The 16,502-nt window shown below is 34.4% G+C and overlaps 1 protein-coding gene across 1 annotated transcript; it reads right to left on the minus strand.

Annotated features, from left to right (window-relative positions):
- Positions 1 to 1,913: 1,913 nt before the first annotated feature.
- Positions 1,914 to 11,711, minus strand: LOC126964561 (probable ribosome production factor 1). The gene is made up of 6 exons (XM_050807757.1): positions 11,534 to 11,711; positions 11,333 to 11,456; positions 9,783 to 9,946; positions 6,827 to 7,031; positions 6,318 to 6,463; positions 1,914 to 2,125 (listed from the first exon to the last, which is right to left on the minus strand). Exons 1-6 carry the CDS (start codon positions 11,557 to 11,559, stop codon positions 1,948 to 1,950), a joined length of 843 nt encoding a protein of 280 aa, XP_050663714.1. The 5' UTR covers positions 11,560 to 11,711; the 3' UTR covers positions 1,914 to 1,947.
- Between the last annotated feature and the right edge of the window lie 4,791 nt (positions 11,712 to 16,502).

Below are 16,502 nucleotides of genomic sequence, written 5' to 3' on the forward strand. Positions count from 1 at the left end.
ACCTTTGGCTTTTCATCAAGTTCTTTGGTGGTAAATTTCAGTGCATCACTACATAGTATAAAACATAGCTTTCTCTGTCTCTATATCCCTATGTACCTATGCCTAAATCTGTAAAACTACGCAACGGATTTTGATGCGGTTATTTTTGATGTTTCTAATGTGATGTCGTAAATAATCACATTTTTTCAGCTTACATTGCAAACGCAGGCTAAACCCTACGAGATTTATCAAAATAATGTACTAAGTATTGTACTCGGTGTTAAGATTGGATGTTTACAATAAAAAAAATATATAATTTTTGAATGTAGTAACATCGCATGTTAAAGATATAGGTACCCCCATATTCATAATGGTCCGCTTATTTTAAACAGCCGCTTAGGAGTGTTTTTTCTCATTCTGACTTAGGTCAATAGAAGAAGACAGAGTAAGAATTAGCAATGCTTTAAGTTAGCAGACTATTATGAATAAGGGGGATAGTGGTATACTAACTAATATACAGTGGTAGCTCTTTCGTCTACAACGACCCGCCACTTTATGCGCAAAACCTTATAATTTTTGAAACCAAAAAAATAATAGTAGGATGAAACCCATTGGTAAAGGACGAGAATATAACAAAAATTAAGGGAAAAATAAATGACGGGCGATCTGAGGTCCGGAAGTGGAAAAAGGGGGGGTGTTTTAGGGTAAAAAACGGTTAATCTCGATTTCCGGCAAAACTACAAGTCCTATGGCAAAAAGTTAAGTGGCAATAAAGAGATCTACAACTTTTGTATTTACACTTTTTTCACATAACCTCCATATTTTTGCTGCTACTTAATAACAGGTGTGAATTCTTTATGAAATGCCTTTTGATGGCCATAAATTTTCCGAACATTTACAATTGTAATTTATATTTTTTTTACACCATTGGAAAGTAAAGATTTCAACGAATAGAAAGCACATAAACTTTTTGAAAAAAGCTGATATTTTGACGGGTGAATTTTTGATTGAAAATAAGGGTTCTTTTTCGATATTTGAGACAAAATATTTCAATTCAAATAAATTACAGTGTATTTGGGACATAAAAAGGTAACTTTTTACAATATTTCGTGAAATATTTTTTTTTTATAAGATAAAAATAAAAAACCGAAAACTTGGTTTTTTGAATTTTTCACATAAACTTAAGTTTATGTGAAAAAAGTGTAAATACAAAAGTTGTAGATCTCTTTATTACCTACAACTTTGCCACTTAACTTTTTGCCATAGGACTTTTTTACCCTAAAACATCCCCCCTTTTTCCACTTCCCGACCTCAGATCACCCGTAATTTATTTTTTGCTCAATTTTTGTTATATTCTCGTCCTTTTCCAATGGGTTTCTTTCATCCTACTATTATTTTGTTTCACTTTTTATCATTTTCAAAGGCTTCGGCACTGGTCTATAATATTGAGACATATAAATTAAAACGCAGTAATTTTAGTACTAATATATATATTAGTAATAAAGTTTGACCAGTCATATATTACAATTGACCTGAACAAAATGGCGGAATACCTGGTAAAGGTTTATTATTATTCTGGATATTTGGAAGGTTTGTTATATACAGCGTGGCGCAAAAATAGTGACAATAAATGAACACACCGATAGAGCTGTTTAACCGTAACCATAAAATAATAGAAAATTTCAAACGAACAAATTATACATGTAGAAAGCAAAAAAAAGTTCTGGTGGATAATGTGTCAGTGCCTACGTTAGCTCGCGGTTACTAGATTACTTACAGGATGTATGGAAAATTGATTTATTTAGGTGAATTACTTGTGTATTTTTATTTTAGAAACTTATTTTTTTATGATTAACGTTAAGTAGCTTTACCCGTGTGTTAATTTAATGTCGGCATTGTAGCCCACGCTGTATAAGAAAATAAACAAATAAAACTTGATTCTTAAATGTATTGTAAAGTATAAGAGAGTTACAAAAAGAAGCGTCTCCTGGAGGTCTCCATCTGGTGGCGGCGGCCTGCGATGATCCACTCGTAGTCTCCGCGCTTGGAGTCGAAGGTGCCCTGCTGCAGCGAGATCAGCTTTAGGGTGAACCGCGGGCCCAGCTCACGCAGCTTGGCGCGCTTGCCGTCCGGGGTGAACTCGTATCTGTTCCAAGTTATAGTTTACATTTAATAACATAAGGTCCGGTATCCACCAAGGCGGAGAGGAGATTAGCTGCGAAGCTGTCAGGTTATTTCCACTAAAGCAGAGATTGGATGTGTGCTGTGCATAGCGGAGATGTGAGCTTGAGGGCTCGATATCAGTCAAGTGATGTCTAATAATAATAATCGTCTGTCGAAAATAAGACGTCATCATGCCCGCCTAAATGCGTTTAGGAGGCCGTTAGGGCTACCGTAGCGTTGTAGGGATTCTGGAATGTTTGCTGATGCGCATAATGCACAAAAAAGCGGTCTCTCATGTTGCAGCGTCTACGTGTAAGCAGTAACAGCATCCTAAAGATGATTGCTGCCAGAGCTGACTGCTTCCAGAAACACTGGTACATACAGTTAGCTCTAGGTTTATAAATATATTTGATTAATAATACTAACATAGTTCATAAGAAATATTGTTACTAATATCTCTCTGAATTAAATAAATAAATATACGCATCTCCGCTCTGCCGCGCCGCTAGATTGCAAAATTGTATAGAAAAAAGACACATCTTCTATACTCGCCGCTTGGTCCATTTCCACCGAAGCTAAGCGGAGAGATGTGGAATTAACGAAATCTGAATGCTTATCAAAATACATCGTCTCTCCTCTCCGCTTTAGTGGATACCGGGCCTAAGTCTGGGCTAACTTCATTGTGAAACTTTTTATAGCGATCGCACGATCCAAGTAGGGGTCTATATAGGCTAATCACGCATGGCGTGTTTAACAGCACAGTTGTACTGTGTGTAAACTAAATCTAATTAATCATTTTGAACGAAGAAATTTCACTAATTATGATTGTGTGATACTAGAAGTACAAGTACAGAGCTGTCAAAGTGCACATAGATATACGGGACTTTTCAATAGTAAAGTAGGCTTTTTGCCACTGATAAGCCGGTTTAAGTCCCTTTAGAATAAACTTATCAGTCCGTTCCTGGGCGAGATAACAGCTAACTAGGTGTTTTTAGGCAAGTTTTATGGTGAAAATATAGGATTTGGAGTTATGAACACTAATTTATCTTATTAGACATACTCTTAAGTCTAATTTTTAAGTTGCCGATGCTGGCTGTTGGTTATAGTTAATACTCCAGAGTTATTTTTAACAACCATTTTTATTTACAGTTAAACACGCTGTTTCGAGACGGGTTATTCTTATAGCTTGAACTTTTATTGTGTAAGTCCATTTATTAGGATTAGTTATCAATAACAAGGATTATAAGCATATAACTGTTTGCGCCTTACTTTTTGGCATAAGTAAAGAAAGAAAGTATTCGCTCGCAAAATATGTTCAGGCGTTACATTTTTCATGTCTGTCATCATTCACATACTTCAATCAGCGTGATGGTGATATAATTACCTCTCAGTGGTATACTATTGATTCTATTTTGGTGTAGTAAATAATGCGACTGGGCGGAAACGTAGAAAATAAGTTGTGCAGAAAACGTAAATCAGTCCTTGCAAACGAAGTAAAAAGATGACTGATAGATAAGATGAGTGATAGCATTGAGTAAGTACATAAGTACCTATTTTTATTAACATAATATACATAGTAACTATTGGCATTATGATTTAAGTAAAATTATATTAAAACCAACAACATTCAACATTTTGGCTAGCCTGTATGTTTATATTGATATAATCATGCATTTTCGTTTGATAAGAACACCAATCAACAAATATTCTCGAGTCTAATGTAGGTAACTATTATACATTGCAGCGTAGTAAGAAAAGTTCGAATTTGACTTCAAAAAATACTTGAAATCTGATATTGGCATAGTTATAGGTACGTAAAACTCTACTTACGCAAGTAGTATGACCATGAGTTCTAATGTTTACTATAAATATGTTTTATTTCAATGAAATAATTATGTTTTTTGGGGGTATACCAAATAACATAGATTCTCGAAGACAATGCAGAGACGTGGTTAGTGTTTATATGATGTATACAATGTAACAATTTGACAGCATTATTTAAACAGTCAGGATTAGAAAAAAAATACGGGTTGCACTCCGGGAGTGCCAGCTTCTGCTGGTTAAAGTTTTTACTTCTGTAAAAACTTTAATATTAACGTTGTGCATTTTTGAACATTTTGGAATGAAAATAATTTCGCACGAATTGCTTTATTTATCAGTATAAAAGTACTAGCATTTATGTGGTTAAATACAATATTCATCTATTGAGCTTTCGACCACAAAAATGACAATATATATTAGGTAGGTACACAAAAGATTTAACACTTCGGAAGTATTACAACTATTGAACATTAAATAGTTCATCACTTAGAAAGATTAACTTTCATCCATTTTTTTAATGGAAAAGTAGGACAAACGAGCGTACGGGTCACCTGGTGTTAAGTGATCACCGCCGCCCACTTTCTCTTGCAACACCAGAGGAATCACAGGAGTGTTGCCGGCCTTTAAAGAAGGTGGACGCGCTTTCTTTGAAGGTCCCGGAAACACCGCACAAGGAAGCTCATTTCAAATCTTTGTACGTGGAAGAAAGCTCCTTGAAAACCGCACTGTGGAGGACCGCCACTTTTTTTTTAAAAAAAAAGTGGCGGTCCAAAAATTTTACTAACTTATTTTTCTTTTTAGTATTTCAAAATTCGTCTTATAAATTATTTCCTTAGCAGGTGGTTCACGCATTAAATTTTTTCGATCGTTATGTTTTTATAAATGGTTGCAACTGAATGAAATGAATAATATAATTATTGTAGGCACGTTGTGCCACGGGCCACGGCAATGTTTTTGTGCGGTCGGTACTCGTTGGTACTCGGGAATGAAACAAGCTCCACCTTCGCACGACACGCCACAAATTAGGATATCATCCCCACCATCTGGATGTGTGGCGGTCCTCCACAGTGCGGTTTTTAAGGAGCTTTCTTCCACGTACTACAAAGCTTTGGAATGAGCTTCCTTGTGCGGTGTTTCCGGGACGATACGACATGGGTAACCTTCAAAAAAAGCGCGTACACCTTCCTTAAAGGCCGGCAACGCTCTTGTGATTCCTCTGGTGTTGCAAGAGAATGTGGGCGGCGGTGATCACTTAACACCAGGTACGCTCGTTTGTCCTCCTATTTCATAAAAAAAAAGCTCCTCCAAGCACTTGCTCAAGGTTGCTGGCATCTATTGTCGCCTTAACGTTGAGATGTCATGTTATATGCTCAGTTTAGTTTTAGTTTGCTTCCTTGGGGTTCGCGAAGCGTTTTACATTTTTGAAGCTATACTTCTTTTGGGCGTGTTAGATAAAAATTATCAGAGTGAACTTTTACGATGCAGCGCACACCGTCACGCAAATTTGACACCCTGACGTTAGGCGGTCAACAAGACCATTTGCATCATACTTCAACTACCAACCCTCTTGTAACTCATATGACTACTGAACCACAAGCAATGTACGAGAATTAAATAAATTTTATGAGGCTTTATTTTGCGGAAATCCATAATTATATAAATTTTGTGAGTCCTCTTTACTGTGCATCCCGCCAAGATTTATCTTTAATCGTTTCGCCCCCACACGAGGCATCCCCAGGAGATGCCGACTCGCCAAGTTCTGACACGAAACTCATATGTCTCGTATGTATGACTTACAAAATTTAGATGGTAAAAGAGCAGGACAAACGAAGGTAGGGTTCACCCCATGTTACGGCGCCATGCAGCAGTAACTAATCACGTGACTATTTAACTAAATCGAACAACCAATCAGGAAGCCGAACGTGCATAACGACACACTCACGCCACGACGATGCCGCTTGTCGCAGAGGAACGCGACGAGCATTCGCTCTATCCCAGCCACTCGTAATAACCAAGCATCTTAGGTCGAGGTCTAGAGGTCCCAGGTTCGAATCTCGGTAGGTACAAACATTTATATGGTGGATATGGATGTTTGTTTCCGAGTCATGAATGTTTATATGTATTTATATATATATAATATATCGTTGTCTCGCAACCCCTAGTACAGGCTATGCCTAATTTGAGGTAAGAGAATTTGTGTAAAAGTGTGTCAATATTATTATTATTATCGTTATGGACCAATTTCTCATACTTACCTGATGTTAATTGATCACCGCCGCCCACATTCTCCTGCAACACCAGGGAATTCACAGGACGATTGCAGGCCTTTTAACATAACTTTTGGTATAAATTACCTGTGGTGTCTAAAGAAGATGTAGTCCCTCTGGTTGTGGAAGGTGACGGCTCGGCGGCCGCGGAACTGAGGCTCGTAGTGGAATAGTGCGCCCAGCATACGACCCACGGTCAGACCCAGTCGCGTGCTGAAGTTGTTGAGGATCACCTGCGCGAGTGGAGGAAAAACGGGCATGAAGATCACGTGATTGGGAGTGGTGAGGCATCCGCAACATCAGCTGTCATGAGATGCGTTGCCGGCCTTTAAGGTCGGGAGTATGTTCTAAATGCTCAGTATATTAATATATATACACATTGAACTTTTCAATTCATCCATTCAAATTCACTTATACACAGCACTAATGTTGCATAATACGTCAGCTGTATAGCTACAGATATACTGCTATAAGCATTTCAGTGATGCAAACTCACGAAATTAGTGTGTCTTACTATATAATATATTTAAATTATAAAAGTACCCAACGCGGCTAAAGAAGTTTTCATTTCAAAAAGGCAAGTATTGTACACACACCTCCGGCCTATGGTTGGTTATCTCTTTATAATCCTTTCTCAGTTCCGGAGTGATCTTGCAGCTTGACAGCCTGAAGTGTGCAGTGGGGCCATTGGGCAGGTGGATGAGCAGGAAACCGTTTGGCTGCTTCTGATTCTCGTTCACGATTATCACATCAGTCACTTGCTCCCTGATAGCGGACTGCACAATCCTCTTCACAGAAGACCTGTAGGTTTAAACTAATATAATTAGTTACTTAATTGTAACGGCATATTTAAGTGCAATTAATTATAATGAATACATTAACGTACAACAAATAACTAGACTCACAATTACGCTCAAAAATTGTCTGAAGCAAAACTCTGTACGCGTTTATACGGCAGTGTTTTCTGTTGTGTTTCCACCGCGCTTTGAATACAACGCCACGCAATGACAAAGTGTTCATTGAAAAACTGTTCAAATTACAGCATATCCGAACTTAATAAGGATGAAGTGGGGTATTTCAGGTAAGGGCCGTTTAAATTAACAAAATTATGTAATTAGCTTGACGTTTTTAATCATTTGTGTGTGATTTTGCAACATAATCAATGAGCTGTTAATAGACTTTGAACCTTTCTGCCATGAAATAAGGTGTTAATTTGAATAAATGTTTTATTGTTATCTGTATAAGTTAATGTATACGTTTTAAAAGACACCACTCGGACATTTTTGACGACCTTTTAATAGACGGGAGTCTCGTTGTTTATAGTACGTCAAAGGTTAAATAAATCATTCGCAACTTTACACTTTGTGCCTTAAACGACATAAACTTAATTAAATTCAATAATTAAAAATGTGAGAATACCTATTCACAAACCTAAAAACCTTTTACCTCCCATATTTCGAATAATATAATAATTTATAAATGTACAATGTGTTTATATTTATTTACACAATTATCATTTTCAATTCCATTCTATAATAAAACAACAATTATTGTTGCTGGTACGATAAGTTGATAATACAAAGCGGATAAAAATACTAAGCGGATGTGATATCCGTTAGATTTACCCATCACTATTGTATTATTTATTATATTATTATTAGATAACAGATTTAGATAACAACATGAAACACTATTTGGATTGAATATCCATGCATTCATATAAATATTAAAATGCATGCAATGAAAAGTTTCAATTACCAAATATGCACAAAATGTTAAATTATATGCTTTGTCATAAAATGACTGTAAAAACAAACTCTGAAAATGGCTTCATGGTCTTACGTACAATGAAGTTGATGTAGTTTATACAAGCAAGTGTACCCGCATAAACACACCCACACTTAGTCTTAGTATTCTTTTATTGTATTCCATTGTTGAATTGTTTTAAAGACAAATATTGGCGGAATTAACACTAAAGAAAACTTAAATAATTTGTATAATAATCAATACTGTCTGGAGTCTGGGCTCTGATAACTGCGACACAGTCCGAGAGACTAATGAGTCTGTCAACATAAAAAATATAAATTATGTATGATTGTTACCTTAAATAAAAGATTTTTTTTTATTTATTAACCATCAAAATGCATTTATATTGTGATAATTTATGTTGAAATTTGGATTAATATAAGTTATTAATTTTTGTGACAAAATATATGTCACTACTTATTAGTAACAAATATTTTGTCAGAAAGATTAATAAGCCCCTATGAATAATTTTTACAAGACAAGGCTACCAGTTCTATACAGAAGGACTAGGACAAATAACAAATAGTGTACTAGTACTTACAAATTCAAGAAATATATTAAAGCTTCTTTGACAAAGAAGGCTAACTATCATATAGTAGATGATATATAATATTGACACACTTTTTACACAAATTATCTTGCCCCAAATTAGGCATATATGGCCTGTGTTATGGGTTGCAAGACAACAATATATTTAATGCAATATACTTACTTAAACATACATAAATACATTTTAACATCCATGACTCGGAAACAAACATCATATAAATGCTTGCACCTACCGGGATTTCGAACCCGGGACAGATATATATAGAGCATAGGTTCTCAACATGGGCGATAATGCTCCCTTGTGGGCGTTTGAGACTTTCGGGGGGGCAGTAGAAGACCCAGAGAAAATTAGGGGGCATTGAGATGGGGCGTGGGTAGATTTAAAAAATTTAGTCTAAAAAGGCAAAAAAGTACACGAAAATACTCTAGAAAAAAACATATTCTCAAGGCGGTGAGCAAAATAAGGTTGAGAAACTATGATATAGAGCATAATGATACATTCTTCTTATCTGATTCTACGCAGACCACCTAAAAGTGTATATTATATTAAATAGGCTAACTTGTTATATGATTTAAACTCATTCATACACATAATATTGTTATTATAATGTTTAAACTATACATATTATTATTTTAAAGTAAATTAAGTTGAAGTTTATTAAAGTGATTTTTTTTGTTTATAAGTTAAAGTAATTCAAGTTGAAAATTCATAAGTTGATTTTTTGTTTATATAGACCTGATACCTGTAATTGGCTTTTATATGTATACTAACTTTTAAGACTCATTTGTAGTATTTATTCTATTGGTCTTTTCAGTAAATAAATAAATAAAAGATAGACTGGGAGTTTCTTATCAGTTTTTCTTCCCATGTCACAGCCTCTTTACGAACTGATGTACATTCATAATGTTTACCAAGTGTTGTTGCAAAATATTATGTTATTGTCACTCCCTATAGTAAATAAATATATTTCTTAATCTAATGATGAAATGAAAGTATAATAAGCAGAGTTCAATTTCTGACCTATTGATTCTGATATGATTGGTCATAAAGCGTAAGTATTACATGATAAACAATAGGTACAGTTTTTGTGTTTCCCATAACGGAATTAGTACATTCTCATCAATAATAATACAAGTAGAAAAGCAGTGTCAACCTAAAGATAAATTTAATAAATTAAAAAACAAACATTTACTAACCTTTGCCTATACCTTGACATAGAGTTAGGTATGATCCTGGTCAGCTCTTTACCGAATATTCTTGTTTTGGTGTGTGGATTGTCCGAATATGTTATTAATACTTTGGGCTCATATGCATTCTCAAAATAGGATGACAATTCATCAAGTTCCATGTCTTTTTGTGCCTATAATATAATTTGTACAAAATTATTATTGATGATAAAATTAAATATTATTTCTATAAAATTGAATGTGGATAAAACTGCCTGTACAAATGTCTTGTAAGTATTTTATTACATACTAGCTGACCCAACAGACCTTGTTCTGTATATAATAAATAAAATAATGTTTTTATATGAATTTTTCAATAATATATCATAACATCAAGAATACTTCGTAAAATATGCACCCTGCTCTCGTAATGAAATTGTTTCACAGCAGAACTGTCAAACCGTGCGTCAATAAATTCTCTCATAGAAATTATGTATGGACACATCAAAGGAAAAACAAATTTGTTGTTTTTATTTAATTTAGCAGCATTTTCCTATTTATTCGCCTTTTAAACCTTCTCTGGACTTCCACAAATAATTCAAGACCAAAATTAGCAAAATCGGTCCAGCTGTTCTCGAATTTTAGCGAGACTAACGAACAGCAATTCATTTTTATATATTACATATAACTATATAACTGTGGAAGAGTTTTCCAATATACCATTAAAACTGTTGTATGTACATCTCTATTACATATGGAAATTTGCTGGGACCTATTATATTAATCAATTAGGATTATGTCAATTACATCTTTAATTTTAGTAAAATGTGCCTATAAAAAAGTGTAATATGTAAATAATAATAATATAATTTGATTTGTCGTCAGATATAGCATTAACAATTTTATTAATGGAGCTTTGCAATTGCCACCAAAATGTTAGATTTTTTTTGTATTACAAGAAATAAGTCAGTTTTCTTGTAGCCTCATAAGGAGTCTATAACTTTATTAAGCCCTGGTTCCTTCCTAGTTAAAGCAATAGTATGCTTTCTGCTGGTGTACGATGATCTTTGGCAATAATCTCTAAAGATTGTGTCTCTACATGCCAACTGCACTAAGCAAACTGATAAATAAAGTAACACAGAGTAGAAAATACTTTAATAGAAATAAATAGAGTTCTGGGACTTAAAATGTTACATTAATTTGACCAATGGGAGGCTCCTTTGCACAGGATACCTGCTAGATTATGGGTACCACAATATTTCTGTTGTGAAGCAGTAATGCGTAAGTATTACTGTTTCGATGTGAAGGGTGCCATTGCTAGTGAAATGACTAGGCAAATGAGACTAATCATCTTATGTCTGAAGGAGACGAGCACAATTCTAGTGCCACTCAGAATTTTTGGGTTATTCAAGAGTCATGAGTGGCACTGCATTGTAATAGGCAGGATGTATCAATTACCATCAGCTGAACATCCTGCTTGTCTCGTCCCTTATGGTCATAAAAATGGAGGTGATTTTAATATCTATATCTCACACACATCTAACCTTAACAGGAGCAGTTTTTTATTTAAAACTAATTACCTCTTCTTTTTCTTCTTCCTCAACATTAGCAAGCATAGTTTCATCTTTTTCACGCAACGACTCCAACGTATGGGGCACTTTCTTGGGTGCATCTTCAGTCTCTTCCTTTTTCTCTAATTTACGTCTGTAATATGAATTAAATTAAATACAAGTGCGAAAATTATCACAACACGTAACATTGGCCACATAACCTAAACTTACTTTTTCTTGTCCTTTCCTCGAGCCATTTTTAATAAGTCTTAAATTCGAAAATGTTTAATAAGGCTGCTGTTGAATAGAATATTTGTATAAATTATTACTTATAACATAACACGCTTTTCAGTTTTCACAATTTGGTGTCCGATTTGCGTGTTTATTTACAATAACATGTGAGTGTGACTGTGACAGAATGACAGTTAAAAAATACGTCAAATAGTGAGCTTGTTTTTTTTTTATTATTTATTTAGTGGCACGGGATGCAAGTCCATAGGCCAATAGTGAGCTTGGCTGAATCAGTGTTGCCAGATACGAAAGTTAAAAAAAAAAGTTAAAACGGAAGCGGTACTTTAGAAATGCGAATTTTCAACAATAAAAGCGGAACTTCTTGTTTAAACATTATATATTAAAGGTACATTATCGATTGTTCTTTCTCCATAAGCTTTATTTTTTATACGTTTATTCATACCAGGACAAGAGATTTTTTAAATTAAAGGGAATATGTCAGTGATCATAAAAAAAATGTGAGTGTTAAAAGGAATTTTATTGTTATTCCTTATTTGATGGAAAACACATCCTTAGCATTGTCTCCCGACTCTTCGACCTCTGCTTTTGGAATGTTGTAAATCTGTTTGACAGTCATCTTTGCCAACATATTTGGAGAAGCTTTGAAATTTTTGAAACAGCCTTCATATTTTCTTACAGCCTGGTCCGCCAAATGTACTCCATTGACTGTTGGTGTAATTAGATGATTTCGCTTGTTAGTTTTTATATTATTTATTTTTGAGAATTTCTTCTCATAATCTACATTTGTAATAGGAACTGACAGAGCTGTGAGCGCGAAGTTAGGAAGATTTGCGAACAGCCGTTCACCTATTTCGTCTTTCACCATTCATTCCATAAGTCACCATTTTTTCGTGTACTACTGTTACAACAGTCTTTTCAGATTGGAAGTATTCATTCAACCGAGTAAATTTTCAACTTGTTCAAAGTTGAACAGGGCATGGAACTAACTAGTCTTAAAAAAAGCGGAACCGCGTCAGTTAAAAGCGGAAGGTGGATCCATTATCAAGAAAGGCGGCGTAAAAAGTGGAAAAGCGGTACATCTGGCAACGCTGGGCTGAATGCGCATACTGTGCAGTGCCAAAGAAAGAAAGTAAAATAGTGAGCTAAGTAGTTTACAGTTGAGTTGTAAAATTGACGCATAGATGACAGATTAGCTATAAATTATTGATGGCCTTAGATACAAGCTTTTCCATTTATTCATTTTCCTATAAGTATTCAACGATTATTAGTTTTTATTATTTTCGTTTGTAAGATTGTTATCTCCGTCCTCACAAAAACAGGCACATTAAGAAGATTACCTATTTAACCTATATTTCAACCAAGTTTTCACGTGTCTACCTTTATTTCATTTCTCTATTTTATTACTAGCCACAATAATACGGTTATTAGAATATTATAGATATACGAAAGCTAAAAAAATTAATAGCTAGGTTTAAATAGCACTAGTATGGAAACTAGACGGTAAAAACATTACATTTTTTTCAAAATAAGGGAGGTTCGCTCACAGTTTCCACTCCTATCTTGTAGTGGGGTAAATACAAAACTTTTTGAAATCCAACTTCTTAAGGCGCACTGAGCACTTTAATTTGGCGGTCAACTAACTTTAACAGACATATTTTGCTTTTTTAGCTTAAGAGGTATTGCTGGATGTATGGTATGCATCATTACTTTACTTATTGCTAAGCAAGTGACATAAAAAAGCATTGTACAGCTTAAGAACGAGAAGCTAGGTATAGTTGATACCGATGTTCTTCTTGGATAATAACGTTAGATGCCAAACTCCAATGGTGCCTCCATATAGACAACTTACCAAATAGGCTTAGTTCCGCTGCAAACGTAGTAAATAAGATTCGTCTCATAACAGACATTTAAACTGCAAGACTTATCTCTTTTACTTTCACAGTATTGTGTCAGATGATATAATAATATGGGGTAATGCTATTTTTGTACTGCAGAAAACAGCTGTTGGTTTATTAAAGTTCTGAAATATAATGATCGCATAATATATTTTATTTATTTACAGTGTGTATGGATTGGCACCTACTCGATAACTTAGTATTTTATTAATTTACCTACTCATGTATGTCATTGAGTTTATTTGTTGTATCATTTAACATAAATTGTAATTAAAATTATTAGTAAATGATGAAGTTGTGAATGTTGATTTATAAGAGTAGAAATGAGTTTCTGCTACTGCAGAAACTCATTTCTACTCAAGCCTGTGATTCGCTTTGATGTCACCACGCATTCTTGAGAAGATAATTGACAAGAGGACATGTGGCAAACGAAGTGAAAGATCCTTTTTTATTTTAGTATTAAGGGACTCAGAACGTAATTATCAAGGCAAACCCTAGACTGGAGCTCTCAAAGTAAACGAAGATGTATCCGTCCAAAGCGAACCTGGCAGCGGACTGTCACGGACGAAGCGAAAGCCGAAAGCCATGAAAAACACCTTGAGAAGTTGGACTGTGGGTGCACTCCGCCCAGTTCATGTTTACACGAACTTAAGACATATAATATCTTTAAGGGTAAATGTTAACACTTCGTTCCAATATCTTCCCTTTCTTAGCGTGCGTCCGTGCAGTATGAGATGTCGCTAGGCCAACTTGATGGCTGACAGGGTTGCCTACATGTTTCAGTATGACAACTCTCTCTGTTATCCCTACATAAACATTTTATTGAGATAAAACATTTTATAATTAAGGCCTTATCTATAAATAAATTAAAATGTTTAATTAAAAAATGCCTTTGTCGTAAGTCCTATTACTCCACAGCTGTATATCTAAGTGATAATACAGCCTGGGACTAGATTATTATTATTTATTAGCAATAACAGTGACAGTACAATATTGTATATTTTACAAAAAAGAGCGCAAAAAAAGTATGCTGGGACAGTTCCTTGCTACTTCTTCTCTCTCAGAGCGCCATTTGTTTCCCAAGCTGTGATGGTGTAAGAAATTATATCAAAAAGAATTCTAAAGAAATCAATTTTTAGAAAATAAATGCCTTTTAAGTAAAATCATTCAAAATGTACTTAGGTACTAACGTGTTTGCAGGTTTGACTTCCAGTGTTCGGGAACGTAAGTGGAATTAATCACTTAAATTATGTGACCTGTACGCTCATTGGTCCTCCTTTTCCATAAAAAAAAACTATAACTGCTAAAAAGTTAGTGGTTAACAGTTACATTAACAAATACTGTTTAATCCCCTATAGTTAAGCTTTTTTCTAACAATGCCTATAGAAATTGTAATAATAATTAGGAACTGTTGGAAATTTTAAGACACAATGAATATTGTTCCTCGCATAGACACTGAGCTTCTAAGAATTATCACCAACTATTTGTTCTAGCTGACAAACAATACTTCAAATATGGCGTAGCCGTGTGAAAGCAGTAAAACATGAAACTGGCCAGGAACTCAGGTACTTGTATGGCTATTTTATGTATTACTTTACTTAAATATAAAGAGAGCAGTTGAAGTGTTCTCAAAATAGAACCACCTATAAAAAAATCAGTTTGAATCTATACTAATATTATAAAGCTGCAGTGTTTGTTTGTTTGTTTGTTTGAACGCGCTAATCTCTGGTACTACTGGTCCGATTTGAATGATTCTTTCAGTGTTGGGTAGTCCATTTATCGAGGAAGGCTATAGCCTTCCTCGATAAATGGAATCTATAGCCTCCAGCCTATAGGCTATGTTTTTTTTTCAAAATTAGGGATCCGTAATAAAATTGCTATTTTGTAACACAAGGTGTAAAATCGAAAACCTATTTTTGCGTGCGCTGCAAAAACTATTGACAATAGAACAAAATAATGTACAGGCTATAATATAGGCAATATTTTATTACTTATAAAACTATCGCGTGAATTATACTTTATATGGCAAAACAATGTTTTTCGGGTCAGCTAGTTAATAATATTAATTCAACAACAAACAAATAATATTATGTTTGTTCTTTTGATAATTTTTATAAACTACTAGCTGACCCGACAGACGTTGTTTTGTATACCTGGATGCATGAAGGTTGTACCTAGCCGAGGGAGGCCTTTGTTCAGTAGTGGAAGCCAGTAGGCTGAAATGATGATGCTGAACTTAAGTCAAATTAATTAGATTAAATAAGCGCTATTTATTCTGACTGCCATGTAGCCTTAGAAAATAAGTTTCACCTTTGAGGTTAATAAATACCCTAGAGTGTTATACCTCGTTGGATAGCTGATAAAATGTAGATGTTTTTAAGCACATCTGCAGAGCAAGTGCCATAATAATTTTTTGAGATATCCAGAAAAGAAAAATATTTTTTTATAATTTGTACTTATTTTCTTAAGTTTCGATCGTCTACAATGACCTATTTAGTTAACTTACGTGCAATTTTAGTCATTGAGGTCATTGAGCATCTCATTCTTTATGTAAAAAACCAAGAAAATAATCATAAGAGTCAAAAAAATTCAAAATATTCAATTGAATAGCCGAAAAATTGGGCATTTTCATAAAAAAAATTAAAACTCGAATATCTCGAAAACGGTTAAGTTTAGGTTGGGGGGTTCCATAGTGAAATCATTCAGAAATGATGTGTACTACACGCGCTTAACGGATCTACGTCGACTTTTCCTGTAACCCTGTATAATAAATAAAATAATGTTTTGATATGAATTTGTCAATAATATATCATAACATCAAAAATTACTTCGTAAAATATGCACCCTGCTGTCGTAATGAAATTGTTTCACGGCAGAACTGTCAAACCGTGCGTCAAAAAATTCTCTCATAGAAATTATGGACACATCAAAGGAAAAACAAATTTGTTGTTTTTATTTAATTTTGCAGCATTTTCCTATTTATTCACCTTTTAAACCTTCCCTGGACTTCCACGAATAATTCAAGACCAAAATTAGCCAAATAGGTCCAGCCG

The sequence above is a fragment of the Leptidea sinapis genome, chromosome 5 (assembly GCF_905404315.1).
Source record: "Leptidea sinapis chromosome 5, ilLepSina1.1, whole genome shotgun sequence".
Taxonomy (NCBI): domain Eukaryota; kingdom Metazoa; phylum Arthropoda; class Insecta; order Lepidoptera; family Pieridae; genus Leptidea; species Leptidea sinapis.

What these genes read in the sequence shown, in the direction of transcription:
- LOC126964561 (XM_050807757.1), bottom strand. Translation starts at nt 11,559, where the DNA reads ATGGCTCGAGGAAAGGACAAGAAAAA. An exon ending in CGAGGAAAGGACAAGAAAAA is followed by an intron (nt 11,457 to 11,533) that starts GTAAGTTTAGGT and finishes TTCATATTACAG; the next exon opens with ACGTAAATTAGAGAAAAAGG. An exon ending in TAACCAACCATAGGCCGGAG is followed by an intron (nt 6,464 to 6,826) that starts GTGTGTGTACAA and finishes CCACTCGCGCAG; the next exon opens with GTGATCCTCAACAACTTCAG.